Here is a 15,505-nt window from a genome sequence, read left to right on the forward strand (position 1 = left end):
TAGACGAGGTGAGGTTACCTTGAGTGCCGGTGACATGGGAAGAAGCGCCACTGTCGAGGTACCATTCGGCTGACGGCTGTTGGGGGAAGCCGCCATTGCTGTACGCCGCGTTGAGCATGGCGACGTGTTCCCATGAGGCGGGCTGTGGTGGGAAGAAGGACGACGGAGCCGGAGCGTGCGGGGTGAACATAGGGTAGGCTTGGGCGTGGGAGTTGGGACGAGGACCCAAGACACCCGCAGCGTTTGGCGGAACCCAGCCAGGGCGCGGGGAGGGAAGCGCCATGTCGTAGGGCGCAAAGTAACCGGTGAACGGGGAGAACTGCGGTTGGGTGTTGTTGTTGCCGCGGCTTCCGGAGTCGTGACGACCACGGCCACGCCCGAGCCCACGGCCGCGCCCGCGATCTCCACCGTCGATGCGATCGCCACGGCCACGACCAGGCGAAGGCTGTTGAGGATGAGGAGCGCGATCGGAGCCGGGACGGTCGCCGCGCTCGTGTGGAGGGCGACTGGGAGGACCACCAGAGGAGCCGCCGCCGTTGGAGGAGCCACCGCCAGAGAGAGCAAACACAGAGGCACTCGCATCGGCGGCCCGCTGCTCCATGGATTCCTCAGCCAAGACGACCCGAGAGAGGACGGTGTCGAACGGGATGGAGGACGCCTGGTCACCGAGTACGACGCGGATCGTGTCCAGGCGTTTGTCGAGGCCGTGAAGGAACTGTGTGGTGAGATCAACCTCAGTAACGGCGTGATCAATGTCGGCGAGTCCGTCGGTGAGGAGTTTCATACGGCTAGCATACTCTGTGACGGAGAGATCGCCTTGGCGGAGATTGCGGTATTGACGGTTGAGGAGCATGAACCGGGCGGCGCGGTTGGCAAGAAAGAAGTCAGTGATGTTCTTCCAGAGGGTATAGGTGGTGGTGGCGCCGACGACGTGATCGACGAGCGGATCGGCAAGGGTGGCATATATCCAGAGAGCCACATGGGCGTCGAGCTCAAGGAGGTGGGGGTTGGCGTTGGGTGGAAGGGGCTGCTCAAGGAGAAAGGAGACGCCGTAGCGAAGAAGCACCATGAGGAAGAAGGATTTCCATTTGTGGTAGTTGTGGACGGCTGGATCAAGGAGGAACTTGATGTGGTTGGTGATGTGATTACTAAAGATGGGATGGCGAGAGGAGGTGACCGGCGGCGCAGGTTGGGCGGCCGGAGCAGTGGTGAAGGAGAGGGGAGCAAACTGGGAGCCGGCAGTGGCGGAGGTGGTGCCGAACGAGAGCGGAGAGGTTGCCGCGGAGGAGGCCGGGGGAGATCCGGCACCTGCACCGAGTGCGCCGGCCGAGAGGGAGGACGGCGAGGAGGAGGTGTGCAGGGAGTCGGCGCAGGATGAGGAGGAGCCGGCCATTGGGAACCTGGGCTAACTGATACCAAGTTGGAAACTATCTTTGTTCCTTGAAAGAGTTTGTTATAATGTACAGCTTATATCACCTAAGAGAAGTAACTAAGGCCTAAGAGAATAGGCACGCAGGCCAGGGCGAGTGGGTGAGATGGATCCTACTAAAGTGGATCAGCTATACTATGTACATGCAATGATACAGAGAGAATATACATTCTAACACCCGCAGCAACCGAAGGAGAATTGTCGTAGTTATTACTTGTAACCAGCTTATTAGTTCCTTTTTGAAAACAGTAACCAAGAGCAAGCGCGCTCGCCGGAATCAAATTAATCTATCGATCGATCGAGCAATATAATAATCAAATTGACAAGCACCATCGAACTCAGCAATCACCACACAAAGTACAGTTTAGGGAGAGCAGCAGTGAGAAGATACAGGTCCATCTGCTGTGTTTGTCCAGGTTTGAAGGCACAACCAAACGAAGAAGTTTGAATTAAGGCGAGCTAGAATGGGCACCAAGCCTGACTGAACTGCTGTCTCGAGAAACAAAAGAAAGGAGTAATGACACTGGATTGTCCATCCTCTTGAGCCTCGAGCGGAGCCCCCCGTCAGGTTTAGCTCAGCTGTCCTTGCGATCGACGCCGGCTGTGGCTCCGGCTCCTCCGTTGCCGTCGGCGGCCTCCACCGGCGGGAGGGTCTGCGGGGTCGGAAACAAGAGGAGAAGAATAGGTGGGAGGTGAGGACGCAAGTAGAAGCAGGGAGGCATTTGGTCGAACAGCTTGCTTGCATTGCATGTGGTAAAAAGGGAACGGACCATGTCGGGCTTGTAGATGTTGTGGACGATGGATGCCCCGGCGAGGAGGGAGGCGACGACCACCACCGACGACCACGCCAGCGAGGGGGTCCCCGTCGGCAACCGTCCGCCGCCGAACTTCTTCTTGCCGCCGCCGCCGTTCATCCTCTTCCTTCCTGCTGGGCCGCGCGCGCGACAGAGTCTTTGTGACAGAATGAATAGTGAGTGAGTCAGTCAGGATCTCGGGTATTATTTGGTGGACTTGCGTGGGCCTCAGACTAACCTAATGGGCCGTCCTCGTTGATTCCTTCCTCCCCCGGTGCCGGCGGCGACCGGAATACTTCACGGCGGTGGCCCTCCTCTCCTCCCTGACCGGAATACTCCATCAGACTAATCTTGACACTTTACAATTACAACGATAGCTGATTATGCCACACATTCAGGATTGCGGCCACAGCTTATATTCCTCTAATTTTTTTTTTTGACCTTTGCATTGCATGGGAACCTCGGTTCCTCCTTTACACCACACCGAGATTATTAATTTGCACTTGGTTCAGGTATGCTTGGCTGGCGCTTTATTGGGCTGCAACTGAATACTCCCTCCGTTCGGAAATACTTGTCCTAGAGATGAATGTATCTAGACTTATTTTAGTTATAGATACATCCATTATATCTATTTTTAGGACAAGTATTTTCGGACGGAGGGACTATCTCAGACATGTATTTAAATTAGAGTTCGTGTTCTAACTTTGTTCACAGATATTCAGATTAAGAAAAATACATTCTTGGAAGCCATACTCTCATTGTTCAATGGCTCAATGTACACTTTGTTACTTCCTCTCAACTCCGTCACTGAGCCCAAATGGCCAAGACTACCATCAGCTATCATCTGGATTGGGTAGTTCCATACTTCAATTGCTTCATGCCTAAGATCCCGGAAATTTACGGTTGGTGCAGGGTTATATGCAGATTGTGTTTTCGATATCAGCGTTCACCCTATATTTTGGGAGTTTTCTTTTTTCCAAGGTCCAATGGCGCCGCGGTGGATGGAGTCCTGTAACTGTCTGTGTAGAAACTTCAGGAGAAGAGGACGACCAGCCAGGTTAGTGCGTTCATTGCTTCTTTTTATTTTTGATGCGACTGGTGCAAATGCATTATATGTCCTACACTCAAACTAGCGAATTAATTCACTTACAATTTTCTGTGTGATTTTAAGCTCCTTGCTTAGAATAAATAGAACGCAGTAGACCATTTTTGTCTTGGGCGTACACATCTTGCTGCAAAGATTTGGTCGGCCACTATAGACCATTTTTCTTTTGCTTGGGAGGAAACACCGATTCAATGCCCGCAAAGATCTGTTTAGCTTATACCGAATTTCAGTTACAAACTGGGAACTTTGACCAAATTATAATTCTAGATTCATAATACACCGTATAAGCCAAATCTAACACTTCCTGCATTGTTAAACCCATATGTATTAGCACTTTTAGTTTCAGGTACTTTTGTTTGGTCCATGAGTGCTCAAAATGAAACTCTGTATCTATTTCTTTAATGACAGTCGGGATCTTCCTGCTCTGTTGTGATTCCGTAGGCTGATATGTATCTGCACATGTATTTTTTTAATCGCTTCACTCATTCAATGGGTAGTTGTTCTCGCAGACAATGGTTGGCCAAATTCCTCGGGAAATGATAAAAATTCACTTGAAGAGCGTACAATTCTTACACCATGTGACCGCTGCACAATAGATTCTTATCATGGCCCTGAATAATGTTGGACCTTTATTATCAAAGAGTAGAAAGGGATTGAATTATCATGGCCCTGAATAATGTTGGACCTTTATTACCAAATACACAAGGCAACGAAAACCTTCTCTTATTACATGGCCAAGATAAGAGTGTGTATAGTATACATAGTAGTGAAGAGTGTGTACATGGCGCTGCTACTACGAAGAGATTGCCCGCAGCTTAATTTGAGCACCATGCATGGGACGCAACATCATTACGGTATGTGGGGCATGGGTATACGACGCCGCGAGCTCAAACTCAAATCGCCGAAGAATCATGCACAATGCCATCTTGGCCTCGAGCAATGCAAAATTCTGACCGATACATAATCGTGGCCCCCATCCGAACGGGAAAAATGCTCCCGGTTCCTTGGATGCCTTGGAGATCCCATTTGCGAACCTATCGGGCCTGAATTGGTGCACGTCGTCTCCCCAGATGTCCTTGTCGTGGTGGATGTGCAACACGGACATCTCGAAAATCACTCCGGGTGGGTACGTGACGCCTCCGATCTCAATCTCCTTATATGTCTGCCGGGTGAACGCACTAGCCGGTGGGTACAACCGGAGAACTTCATAAAGAATCATTGTCACCTACATACACAACATATATTAATAAGATGTCATGCCTTTGATCCTATATATATATATATATATATATTTGCAACAACTCAAGTAATTTCATTAAGTACTCACGGTTTTAAGTCGATTAAGACCCTCGTAGTCAAGCTTATGTTCTCCAAATAGGCCAAGAACCTCCTCCCTTGCACGGTCCTGCCACTCCGGATGCATGCTAAGTACGACCATCGTCCATGTGAGCAATATTGATGTTGTCTCCATTCCTGCAAAGTAGAACAGCTTGCACTCCTCTATCACCTCTTCCACGGACATTCCAGGAGTGGATTGGCCATTTTCATTTACGTCTGTCTTGTTTGACTCGAGCAATAAGCCGAGTAAGTCATCGTTTGTGCTTCCTCCTTGCATAGCTTGCATCCTTTTCCCGATCAGACCTCGTAGAATGGACTCTATCTCGTTGTTAATTTGACGCATCCTTCGATTATTTTCAGTAGGGAAGGACCTAAAATGCACTTATTTTGTCAGTTTTACCAGCTATTAATAATAATCAAAAGCACCCAGACGGTAGTGGTAAGGTGGAAGCAGCACTCACAGTCACCAGTAAGATAGAATTCTTTTTGTAAACACATGGATTTCTAGAAGAAGGAAAGGGTAACTCACATGTAACCAGGAATCATGATCTTGTGAATGGCTGCCATGAAACGCCCGACCTGCTCAGACTGCAGCTGAAAAATCCTCCTTCCTTCCAGATAGCTGCTGCCGAATGCGGTGCGTGAGATGACATCTCCGGTGAGGCTCTGGAGCTCCAAGGAAACATCCACCTCCCACGATCCGTCGGGACCAAGGGACTGTGTCCATTTGTTAACAAGCTCTTCACAGCACGAAGAGAAGGCGGGCAACATGATCTGTAAATTGAGCGAGCGAATCAGTCACACAACGGACTTGTCACAAACTTATCAAAAAGAGGTAGCTGCAGCCATAGATCGATATGTACCTTGAGCTTCTCGACGTGGAACGCAGGGTTGAGTATCCTTCTGTGCTTGACCCATTTCTCGCCCTCGTGGGTGGCCACGCCGACGGCGAGGAGCTTGGATAGCGCCGGGAACTTGATCTTCTGGATGTGCCCGAACTTGTTGGACATCACCTCCCTGACCAGGCTAGGATCGGTGATGCTCACCTTCGGAACCGGACCGAACCAGGAGATGAACTGCTTGCCGTGCTCCTGGACGTTGTTGTAGATGAAAGGCATGACATGCGCGCCGATGTCGTGACAGCGCAGCGGCAGGGGCTTGGACCATGCCTCCTTGTTTTGCCTGCCGTAGTCGCTCATGTCGCCCGTGAGGAACCGGTACGAAGTCCCACGAAGGCCCTTGGCACGAAGAGCACGCTCCAGCCGCCTCGGCCGCCACCACAGCTGGTCTAGTAGTCGGGTGGCTGGCCACAGAAGCACCAGGCCCAAGAGGCCGAAGGCGAGGTAACTCCATGGCAGTTCACTCAATGCCGATTCAGGATTCATTGCTTCCCTCCAAGGTCAGATAATTGGGTGCAAGAAGAAAGGCTGGAAACCAGTCAAGTGTGATTGGATTGGATCGGTATTCAGAACTCTGAATATATATACAAGTGTCGCTAGGACAGATAAGTCTTGTGTGCTCATTTGTTTAAGTTTCTTGCGCTGCAATTGATGGTATGTCATGTGCACATCTTAGTCAACGGGACGCCACAGTCAATGCCTCGTTCCTAAGGAACTTGGCAGGCAAGAAACTCTAATCTTTTTCAATAATAACCATATTATGAAAAGAGATGGAGGGTTTGAACAGGCAACGGAACGAAAAATATTGCCTATGCGCTGCGAGCACGTGTTGTTCATCAAGACTCGGACATATAGGATAGGTGGCTAGTCATTTAGACCTATTATCATAGCCGGTTGTGGCGCGAATGGCGCCTTGTATCTTTTGTTTCTTTTTAAAAACTTGATGTACTTTGTTCAGACTGGTTTCACTTTGTTTAAATAAAAGGCTGCATGCATCGCTCGATGCAGAGGCCAGGGCGACGCCTCCTTTTTCTAAAAATTGGAGCAGAGCGTTGGGGGTGGAGAGGATGAAGCCGCCATCGTGTTGTCCCCGGCGCTCTTCATTTTCGATGCAGGTGTCCTGAAAAATTCCTTGAGTGGTTTGCTTCATGCGTCTGCCTTCCTTTTCACCAAGTGCTTTGTTGGCCACTTGACCTGTTTTGTATTGCAGAAACCTGGCCTGAAGAATTTGTTTACTCTTTACATGTTGGCTTAGCTACCATCCGCCTTGAAAGTATGTTCACAGTACTCTCCTGCATCTAATTAACCGTTAAAAGGGGATGGAACAATGGAACATGTGTGTTTCCTGGACGGGGACGCGATCCGGCATGCTACACCGATTGGTTTACCTGAAGACGGCGGCACGCGATTCTGAAGGTATGTCGCCTTGTGTGGACAGTCCTGTTCATCGTCATGTCGTCGAGGATCCTGTATTCCATGACACTATTGTTATAGGTGATGTGTCTACTACCCCTCAAATATGGCGGCTTCAGAATACTTGATTATTAATAACATAGTGTCAGCCACATATATGAGGTATCAGTAAACTGGTCTTGATTCAGGATGCAGTTTGAGCTTATGACAAAGTGATGTTATATTGTCCATCTCTCATGGTACTGGTGGCCATAATGGGCCTTCGATGATGTATGTAAACTTACTTACTACCAGCAACAGTCACTGACTAACAATGATGTAGTTACAGTGCTGTCAAATCCAAAGTGCTGTCAGTGGGTGGGTTACCAAAAAAAAAAAAGGCAAAGAAAGAAGACAACGTATATGAGATCACAGGTCAGGTCACTCAGAGACACACTGCATTATATTGTATAACATTCACCACCCAATAAGAAACATTCACCAATCAATGTAAAAGAAATATTCATCAATTAAAAAATTGCTCATCAAACTCAATATTTCCTCATCAGGATTTTAAAAAATATACATCAAACTTCAAAATTTGTTCAGCGAATTAAAAAATGTTCTTTATTTTCAAAAAAATTTATTATAAAATTCGAAATTTTTACATCCATTTCTGCAAAAAACATGTTCTACAAAACATTTTTTGTTCATCAAAATGTTCATCTTTATTAAAGAATGCTCATAAAAAATCTCATCAACATAAAAAAATGATGAATAAATTCATAATTTGTTAATTATTTCGAAATCCCAAACCTTTTTTAATTTGGGAAATATCTGTTTTGTATCTGTGAATGTTTTTTGAAAGTTAATTATTTTTTGAAATCTCAAAAAAGGGGAACCTCGTGTCCCACATGGGCCGGCCCAGGAGGGCGTACAGGAGCAGAACACAGCCGATCACTTGCACACACCGCGCTGAATAAGAGCTCGCAATATATACATGCTCAGCTTCCCCCCCCCCCCCCCTCTCTCTCTCTCTCTCTCTCAAAAGAAAAGGCGTAAACCTGAGCATGCATATATTCATCGAAATCACTTCCTTTCGTAGTTTATATAAATGTATAAAGGGCAATATGGAGGCTGAGTATTCGGGCTACGGGATAACATAAGATGGGCGTCTTACTATTGGGCCATCTCATTGATATTTTTAGTTTATAGCTCTTGATTTCGGTAAAAATATAAATGCCCAGCTCTAGACCTCTAGTATCTTCTTCCCTCTCTCGATGCCCTTTGTGTGTCTTTCTTCCAAAAAGAAATATGTCTCGTCTTAATAAATGAAAATCTTATATCCAGTAACACCTACACTCTCCTACATTACCAACAAACATAAGTGTTAGAATTAATTAACCACCTGGCATCCCCTCAAATGGCAAGGGACCAATAGGCTTAGAATTTGGATTCGAACTTGAATCTCTACTATTAAAGCAGAATCGAACGTCGTGATGGTTCAACCACGACAGATGGTTCGACCTCGCTAGCAGTTCCATCGATTTTTTTCATCCCTCCATAAACCAAACGATTAACCAGACGATTAAATACAAAAAACATCAGGTTCACTAAAATTCCCTCCGCAACTTCCATCGCAGCCTTCCCTCACACGATTAAGAAAACACATGGCCCACTCGTCCCGCGTCCCTCTCCGAGTCTCCCCCACCTCTCGCCCCCGATCCGTCCACCCTCTCGATCTCGCAAGAAAGATCTCCGGCGCAGCCACCACAGGCGGATGAACTGCCCACGCCCAAGGTGCCCGCCGCCGAGGCTGACGCCGACGAGGCGTGGGAACACGGCGGCCAGCGGGCAGGTGGCCGTCAGGGCCAGAACTTAGAGCTCATCACTGCCACTGCCCATCGGAACCGATCCTCGCACGGAGACGGAGGTAATGCGTGCCGTGCCGCCGCGGCTGCTCTCGCCATGACCCCCGCCGGCCGATCCCTGGCGCCGTTGGTCGTCCTGCTGCTGGTACTGCATTGGGTCGCGCTGGGGGAGGCGGCGACGGCGGCGGAGCGGCGGATCCTGCTGGACTTCAAGTCTGCCATCACCGCGGACCCGGACGGCGCGCTCGCGTCCTGGGCGCCCTCGGCCGACCCGTGCACGGACTACGCGGGGATGTCCTGCGACCCGGCCACGGGCGCCGTGCAGCGGCTGCGCCTCCACGGCGCCGGCCTGGCGGGCACCCTCGCCCCATCGCTGGCGCGGTTCCTGGCCCTCGAGTCTGTCTCGCTCTTCGGGAACGCGCTCTCCGAAGGGATCCCTGCGGGGTACGCGGCCCTTTCGCCCACGCTGCGCAAGCTCAACCTCAGCCGCAACGCGCTGTCGGGCGAGATCCCGGGCTTCCTCGGCTCCTTCCCCTGCCTCCGCCTGCTCAACCTCTCCTACAACGCCTTCGACGGCGAGATCCCGCCGGGGCTCTTCGACCCATGCACCCGCCTCCGCTGCGTCTCACTCGCGCACAACGCACTCCGGGGCGCCGTCCCGCCCGGCATTGCCAACTGCTCCCGCCTCGCCGGCTTCGACCTCTCCTACAACCGCCTCTCCGGCGAGCTCCCAGACAGCCTCTGCGCGCCGTCCGGAGCAACGAACCCTCCGGCGGCATCGCCGGCAAGCTCGATGCCTGCCGCAGCATCGACTTGTTCGACGTCGGGAGCAACCGCTTCTCCGTTGCCGCGCCGTTCGGACTCCTGGGCCTCGCCAACATCACCTACTTCAACGTCTCCTCCAACGCCTTCGACGGCGAAATCCCCAACATTGCGACCTGCGGCAGCAAGTTTTTGTACTTCGACGCGTCTGGCAACCGGCTCGACGGACCAGTTTCGGAGAGCGTGGTGAATTGCCGCAACCTGAGGGTGTTGGATTTGGGGGCCAATTCTCTTGCCGGAGACATACCGCCGGTGATCAAGACACTGCGGTCGCTCTCCGTGCTCAGGACCGGTTCAATTCCTGCCGAGCTTGGAGGAATTGAGATGCTCGTCACACTCGACCTTGTCGGCCTTATGCTCACCGGAGACATTCCGGTGTCCCTCAACAAATGCCAGTTCCTGCTTGAGCTGTGAGTGTTCGTTCAGTAATCAATTTTGTTCAGTGCTCAATTTCATCCAATTCGTCAAATGCTTTGATGTATGGCTAACTGAACTAAAAAATTGCAGGAATTTGTCTGGCAACAAATTGCAAGGAGTGATACCAGACACGCTCAACAACCTGACTTACCTCAGGATGCTTGATCTTCACAAGAACCAACTTGGCGGGGGCATTCCGGTGTCGCTTTCTCAACTCACCAACCTTGATCTGCTAGACCTCTCGGAGAATGGACTAACTGGACCAATCCCCTCAGAACTTGGGAACCTCTCTAAGCTGACACATTTCAATGTGTCCTTCAACGGTCTCTGCGGCACAATACCTTCTGCTCCGGTCTTGCAGAATTTCGGCCGCACAGCCTTCATGGGAAACCCATTACTATGTGGATTGCCATTGAGTCTGTGCGGTGGACAGCGAGCAAGACGATTGTCTGTCGCTATCATAATCGTCATTGTCGCTGCATCGCTTATACTTATGGGGGTCTGCATTGTTTGCGTTATGAACATTAAGGCCTATACAAGGAGGAGTAAGGAGGAGCAGGAAGGGAAGGAGGACGAAGAGGTGCTGGTCTCCGAGAGCATATCGGTCGGGTCTCCAGGTCAGAATGCCATCATTGGAAAGTTGGTGCTCTTCACCAAGAGCTTGCCTTCAAGGTATGAAGATTGGGAGGAAGGAACTAAGGCATTGGTTGACAAAGACTGCCTTGTTGGTGGGGGGTCAGTTGGCATGGTGTACAAGGCCACCTTTGAGAATGGGTTGTCCATTGCCGTGAAGAAACTGGAGACACTCGGAAGTGTGACAAACCAGGATGAGTTTGAGCATGAGATGGGGCAGCTTGGTAACCTCAACCACCCCAATCTGGTCACATTCCAGGGTTACTACTGGTCGTCCTTGATGCAATCTATCCAAGGTTTTTACTCATGAAAATATTTGATTCATTTCTTGCGCCTTCCATTTTTGTGCTTTCCTTAACCATCAGTTCATTGGATTGTGTATGAATGATCTCAATTGCCTCATAAACTTTTGAAGTTCGGGAGTTATCAAGAGAATGCTATTTTTTAATAATGAGTTTCTTTAATAGTTGATTTTGTAAACACAGATTTCTTACCGAATGATATTCTTCATATGCCCACTAACTGAAACGGGCTTATTCACTTTCGCACATTTTTTATTCCATGAAGAATACATGGTGTATTTCTTTCTTTCTGCTGTCTCAGAGGAAGAAGAAAATCTCTGAATTTTGTATGTGTTTGACCTGTGAGGGACGCCTTTTACGTCATTTATTCTCTTATAGGACATCTTAATGGCTTAGTTTCATTTCGTGTATGACATTCAAGAGTGAGTTGTTTTTTGCGTCCGGAAGGAAAAGAAACTATTCCAGTGAGATACTTGTATAATTCATTTGACGGCTCTTCTTGTCCTCAGGTTCTTATTGATCTCTTCTTTGCATGAGCATCTAACACACATCTGAAGCTTCTAAGAAGCAAATTCCATACTCTAGCAGTGACTTCCTTTCCGGTGTTTTCTTGGGAGAAAATTTTCAGAAGCCAAGTTTTGCTATAGGACATAGGTAAACCTGTGTATCTCATTTAACTTATGTTGTTTTAAACTATCATAATATCCTCCTGATGCTTCCTATTGAAAGGATCGATATGGTTGGCTAGAGGGGGGTGAATAGACAACGACCATTTTTTAATTAATCTTATCAAGTTAAGGTAAACACTATACGGGTTCACAAATAATATGACAATGAGGTGAACCCTATAGAAGCTAACAACGAGAGCTATTAAGACAAGTAAGATATAATCACAAGCATAAGTAAATACAAAGTAAAGGATAGAGATAACCACAAGTGGAACCGATGGAGACGAGGATGTGTTACCGAAGTTCCTTCCCTTTGACAGGAAGTACATCTCCGTTGGAGCGGTGTGGAGGCACAATGCTCCCCAAAATGCCACTAGAGCCACCGTATTCTCCTCACACCCTCGCACGATGCAAGGTACCGTGATTCCACTATAGGTGCCCTTGAAGGCGGCGACCGAACCTTTACAAACAAGGTTGGGGCAACTCCACACAAAGCTTGGAGGCTCCCAACTAAACCACGAAGCTTCACCACAATGGAATATGGCTTCGAGGTGACCTCAACCGTCTAGGATGCTCAAACACCCAAGAGTAACAAGATCCGCAAGGGATTGGTGGGGGAATCAACTTTTCTCTTGGTGGAAGTGTGGATCTAGGCCTTCTCAACCAATCCCTAAAGAATCAACAAGTTTGATTGGCTAGGGAGAGAGATCGGGCACTTTTGAGCTTGGGACGCAACAATGGAGCTTAGAGAGGTAAGAGATAGGGTTCCTCAGCTAGAAGAACCCTTTATATAGTAGGGGGGAAAATCAGACCGTTTTCCCACTCTCTGCCCGAGCTCCAGCGGTACTACCGCTGCCTGCAGCGGTACTACCACTGGCACTCCAGCGGTACTACCGCTGAACAGGGGCGGTACTACCGCCGCGTGGATGCAGCGGTACTACCGCTGACACCAGCGGTACTACCGCTGGCCCCTTGGTAGTGCAAAAGCACTACTACCGCCAAGAAAGTCTTCGCAAAGAGGTCCGTCCACGAACTACCGCTAGGTAGGTGGAACAAAGCACCTGGAGCGGTACTACCGCTGGCCAGGGGCGGTACTACCGCTGGCTGCAGCGGTACTACCGCTAGCAGTCCAGCGGTACTACCGCTAGAACCAGCGGTACTACCGCTGGGGACCATTTTGCAAAGATGCGAGAAACAAAGTGGCGAGGGCCGCTCCAAAGATAAAGGAAAGGGAGAATGAAGTGTGCGTGTGCAAAGATAGATTCCACCCAAACCTTTCCACTACGGATCCCCTCTTAATAGTACGGCTTTCCTATGACTCAAATAAAGAGAATCGTAGAGAGCGCCGTGCTTCCGTTCCATTAGAGAGGAGACGTGTCGTCTTGTGCCGTTGACGTGTGTTATCTGAAACCTTAACACACACGGTTAGTCCTGTACGGTACTGTCATCAATCACCAAAATTACTTAGGCATAAACTATGCCCAACAATCTACCCCTTTTTTGTGGATTGATGACAATACCGGATTTGCACAGAGAATAATATGAGAACAAAAAGATAGAGATATATGACAATACGGGGCATATGACTCACAGCATACGATGGAAATAAATCTCACGTAAGTTCATGTCTCACAAAAGATAGCAAACTAGAAGCAAACCAAGTTCGAAGCAAACCACACGAAATAAAGCAAAGCAACGCAAAGTTCGAATATGAAAGCAAATCCTAGACTCTCTCCCCCTTTGGCACAAGACACCAAAAAGGGGCACACCTAATGCCACAGGTAGCTACTCCTCATCTTCAGCATCAGCAGACTCATCTGTCCCCTCCTGATCGGTCTGCTCCTCCTCTTCTGCCTCATCGCCAGACCACTGGTATCCTTGAGCCTGCATCCAAGTAGCCTCAGGAGTGATGTCGTCCTCTGATCCGCTGGAGATGTCCACATCCAAGGTCCTGAGAACACGCTTATGCCTCTGGCGGCTCTCCTTCTGAGCCACGTGCGTCTGGTACTAACCCTTGGCCTGCATACAGAAAAGAGTCTTCATCTTGTCCTGCAGTTTGATAGCCCAAGATGGCATGGCAGACGAGCGGGACTGAGAGGCGGTTCCTCTGTCAGCAGCAGTCTCTGTATCAGTATCCATGTGCTGAGAGGAAGTAGAGGGGTTGGCCCATTTGTCCTTGACGCGAAGCCTGATCGGGTCGTGCACAATGTAGTCAGACTGAGCGTAGAGCAGCTCCTCCGGAAAAGCCTCTTGCCACTTATGGCGAATGTATGCGAACAGATAAGGCCCGTAGATGGGAACCTTACGCATGATGATGCAGTTCCAGAGCTCCGTGAACATCACATCAGAAATATCCAGCTGAGCAGACTCCTGAGACATAGCCTCCTCACAAAGCAGCATCATCTCAGCTAAGGAGCCATGAACCTCGTCGAAGTTACCACTGCGAGGGAAGAGGGTGTTGCGAAAGATCCGATGCATGATGTCCAGGTGCTTGGGAAGCACCCCCTTCCTCAGATGAAGTTTCTGCAGTCTGTCCTTTGCAAGGGGCCTATCGGCGGGAGCTGCAGCATGAGGACGCAGCCCAAGAGGAGTGTCAGCACCCTGGAAGTCAATGTGGAGGAATTGCATGAACTCATGCCAGGTACCGGTCATCTTCTTTGACCCAGTCATCCACACCATGGAGCGCTCTGCATCAGGAGAGAAGTGGACCGTGACATAGAACTGAGCAACAGCAGTGGGATCAAAATCTGTCTTGTAAGTGATGATGTCCTTGATCCCCAGTTTGTCAATCAGAGAGAGGGCATCACCAAAATAGTCCATGTTCCTCTGAAGATGTGCCAGGTCAATCCACTGAACAGAGACATAGTTTTTCTTGAAATGAGCGACAACATCACGGTAGATCCTGCACTGGTCCCTTGCCCAGACATGGTCAACATCCTTGATCACAGCCCTCTCGTTGAGATAGTGATTCTGAGTGCGAAACTGCAGAAAGTCCTTGGGGGACATAGTTCGGACATTGACCCTCTTATCCTTGTGCGCAACCTTCTTGAAGGACTGCTTCTTGGGTTGCAGGCCTGAGGTGGCAGATCCCTCGGGCGCCTCTTGGTTGCGATACTGTTTGGACTGCGTGTCCCGTGGGGGGTTCGAACGACGAGAGCCACCTGTGACACAAAACACACAGCGAAAAGAGGCGACAAAAAGAGTCAACGCAACGAATCTTTGAAAACGCAGAACAAATAAACACGCGTTGCTAATCACATAAAAGGAATACATAGTGAATGCTCCTGGCGGTAGTACAGCTACCCCTGGCGGTAGTACCGCTGGGGGTCATAGCAGTAGTACCGCTACCCCGGGCGGTAGTACCGCGGGGGTCCTAGCGGTAGTACCGCTCGGGTTTGACTTTTTCAGATCTGACAGATAAAAACCGTTACGAGGGCATGGGCTGTATATGAACATGAAGAACTCCACCCCAGCCCTACTTTGCATGAGGAACACTAGTAACACGAAATAAGTACATGCCTAGGTAAGAGAGAGCAGGTTTTAGATCTAATCCAAACATAGTTCAAGTGATAGATCTAAAACAAGTAAATCCTAGGGCATGGCAACATCATCAACAACAATCCATAGGACCTATACTCCCCTCAAACATCTCCTTCATGCCATCCAAGAACTAGACATAAGATCAAAGATATGGATTCAATCCCCAATGCTCCTATCCCTAGAACAAGAACATCAACCAAATAGAAGAAGGGAGGAGCTTTACCGGGATTCATTGCTCTTGGAGGAGGAAGGAGAGGTGGAGCAACCCTTCCAAACCAACGGGGAGAAAGAGCTC

The 15,505-nt window shown here is 49.4% G+C and overlaps 2 protein-coding genes and 1 pseudogene across 2 annotated transcripts; 1 reads left to right on the plus strand and 2 right to left on the minus strand.

Annotated features, from left to right (window-relative positions):
* Nucleotides 1–1,725: 1,725 nt before the first annotated feature.
* LOC123441196 lies at nt 1,726–2,397 on the minus strand. Its single transcript, XM_045117697.1, has 2 exons — nt 2,200–2,397; nt 1,726–2,082 (listed from the first exon to the last, which is right to left on the minus strand). The coding sequence occupies exons 1-2, from the start codon at nt 2,341–2,343 to the stop codon at nt 2,005–2,007; spliced, it is 222 nt and encodes a 73-aa protein (XP_044973632.1). The 5' UTR covers nt 2,344–2,397; the 3' UTR covers nt 1,726–2,004.
* A 1,562-nt stretch (nt 2,398–3,959) lies between these two features.
* On the minus strand, nt 3,960–6,116 carry LOC123441197 (cytochrome P450 72A15-like). The gene is made up of 4 exons (XM_045117699.1): nt 5,530–6,116; nt 5,196–5,440; nt 4,656–5,037; nt 3,960–4,553 (listed from the first exon to the last, which is right to left on the minus strand). The coding sequence occupies exons 1-4, from the start codon at nt 6,049–6,051 to the stop codon at nt 4,122–4,124; spliced, it is 1,581 nt and encodes a 526-aa protein (XP_044973634.1). The 5' UTR covers nt 6,052–6,116; the 3' UTR covers nt 3,960–4,121.
* A 768-nt stretch (nt 6,117–6,884) lies between these two features.
* On the plus strand, nt 6,885–11,010 carry LOC123442305 (annotated as a pseudogene).
* Nucleotides 11,011–15,505: the final 4,495 nt, after the last annotated feature.

The sequence above is a fragment of the Hordeum vulgare genome, chromosome 3H (genome assembly GCF_904849725.1).
Source record: "Hordeum vulgare subsp. vulgare chromosome 3H, MorexV3_pseudomolecules_assembly, whole genome shotgun sequence".
NCBI lineage: Eukaryota > Viridiplantae > Streptophyta > Magnoliopsida > Poales > Poaceae > Hordeum > Hordeum vulgare.

Coding starts and splice junctions, on each gene's coding strand:
- LOC123441196 (XM_045117697.1), bottom strand. CDS start 2,343: ATGAACGGCGGCGGCGGCAAGAAGAAGTTCGGCGGCGGACGGTTGCCG. Junction 2,083..2,199: donor ACATCTACAAGCCCGACATG/GTCCGTTCCCTT, acceptor CCGACCCCGCAG/ACCCTCCCGCCGGTGGAGGC.
- LOC123441197 (XM_045117699.1), bottom strand. CDS start 6,051: ATGAATCCTGAATCGGCATTGAGTGAACTGCCATGGAGTTACCTCGCC. Junction 5,441..5,529: donor TCCACGTCGAGAAGCTCAAG/GTACATATCGAT, acceptor CTCAATTTACAG/ATCATGTTGCCCGCCTTCTC. Junction 5,038..5,195: donor ATCATGATTCCTGGTTACAT/GTGAGTTACCCT, acceptor AGTGCATTTTAG/GTCCTTCCCTACTGAAAATA.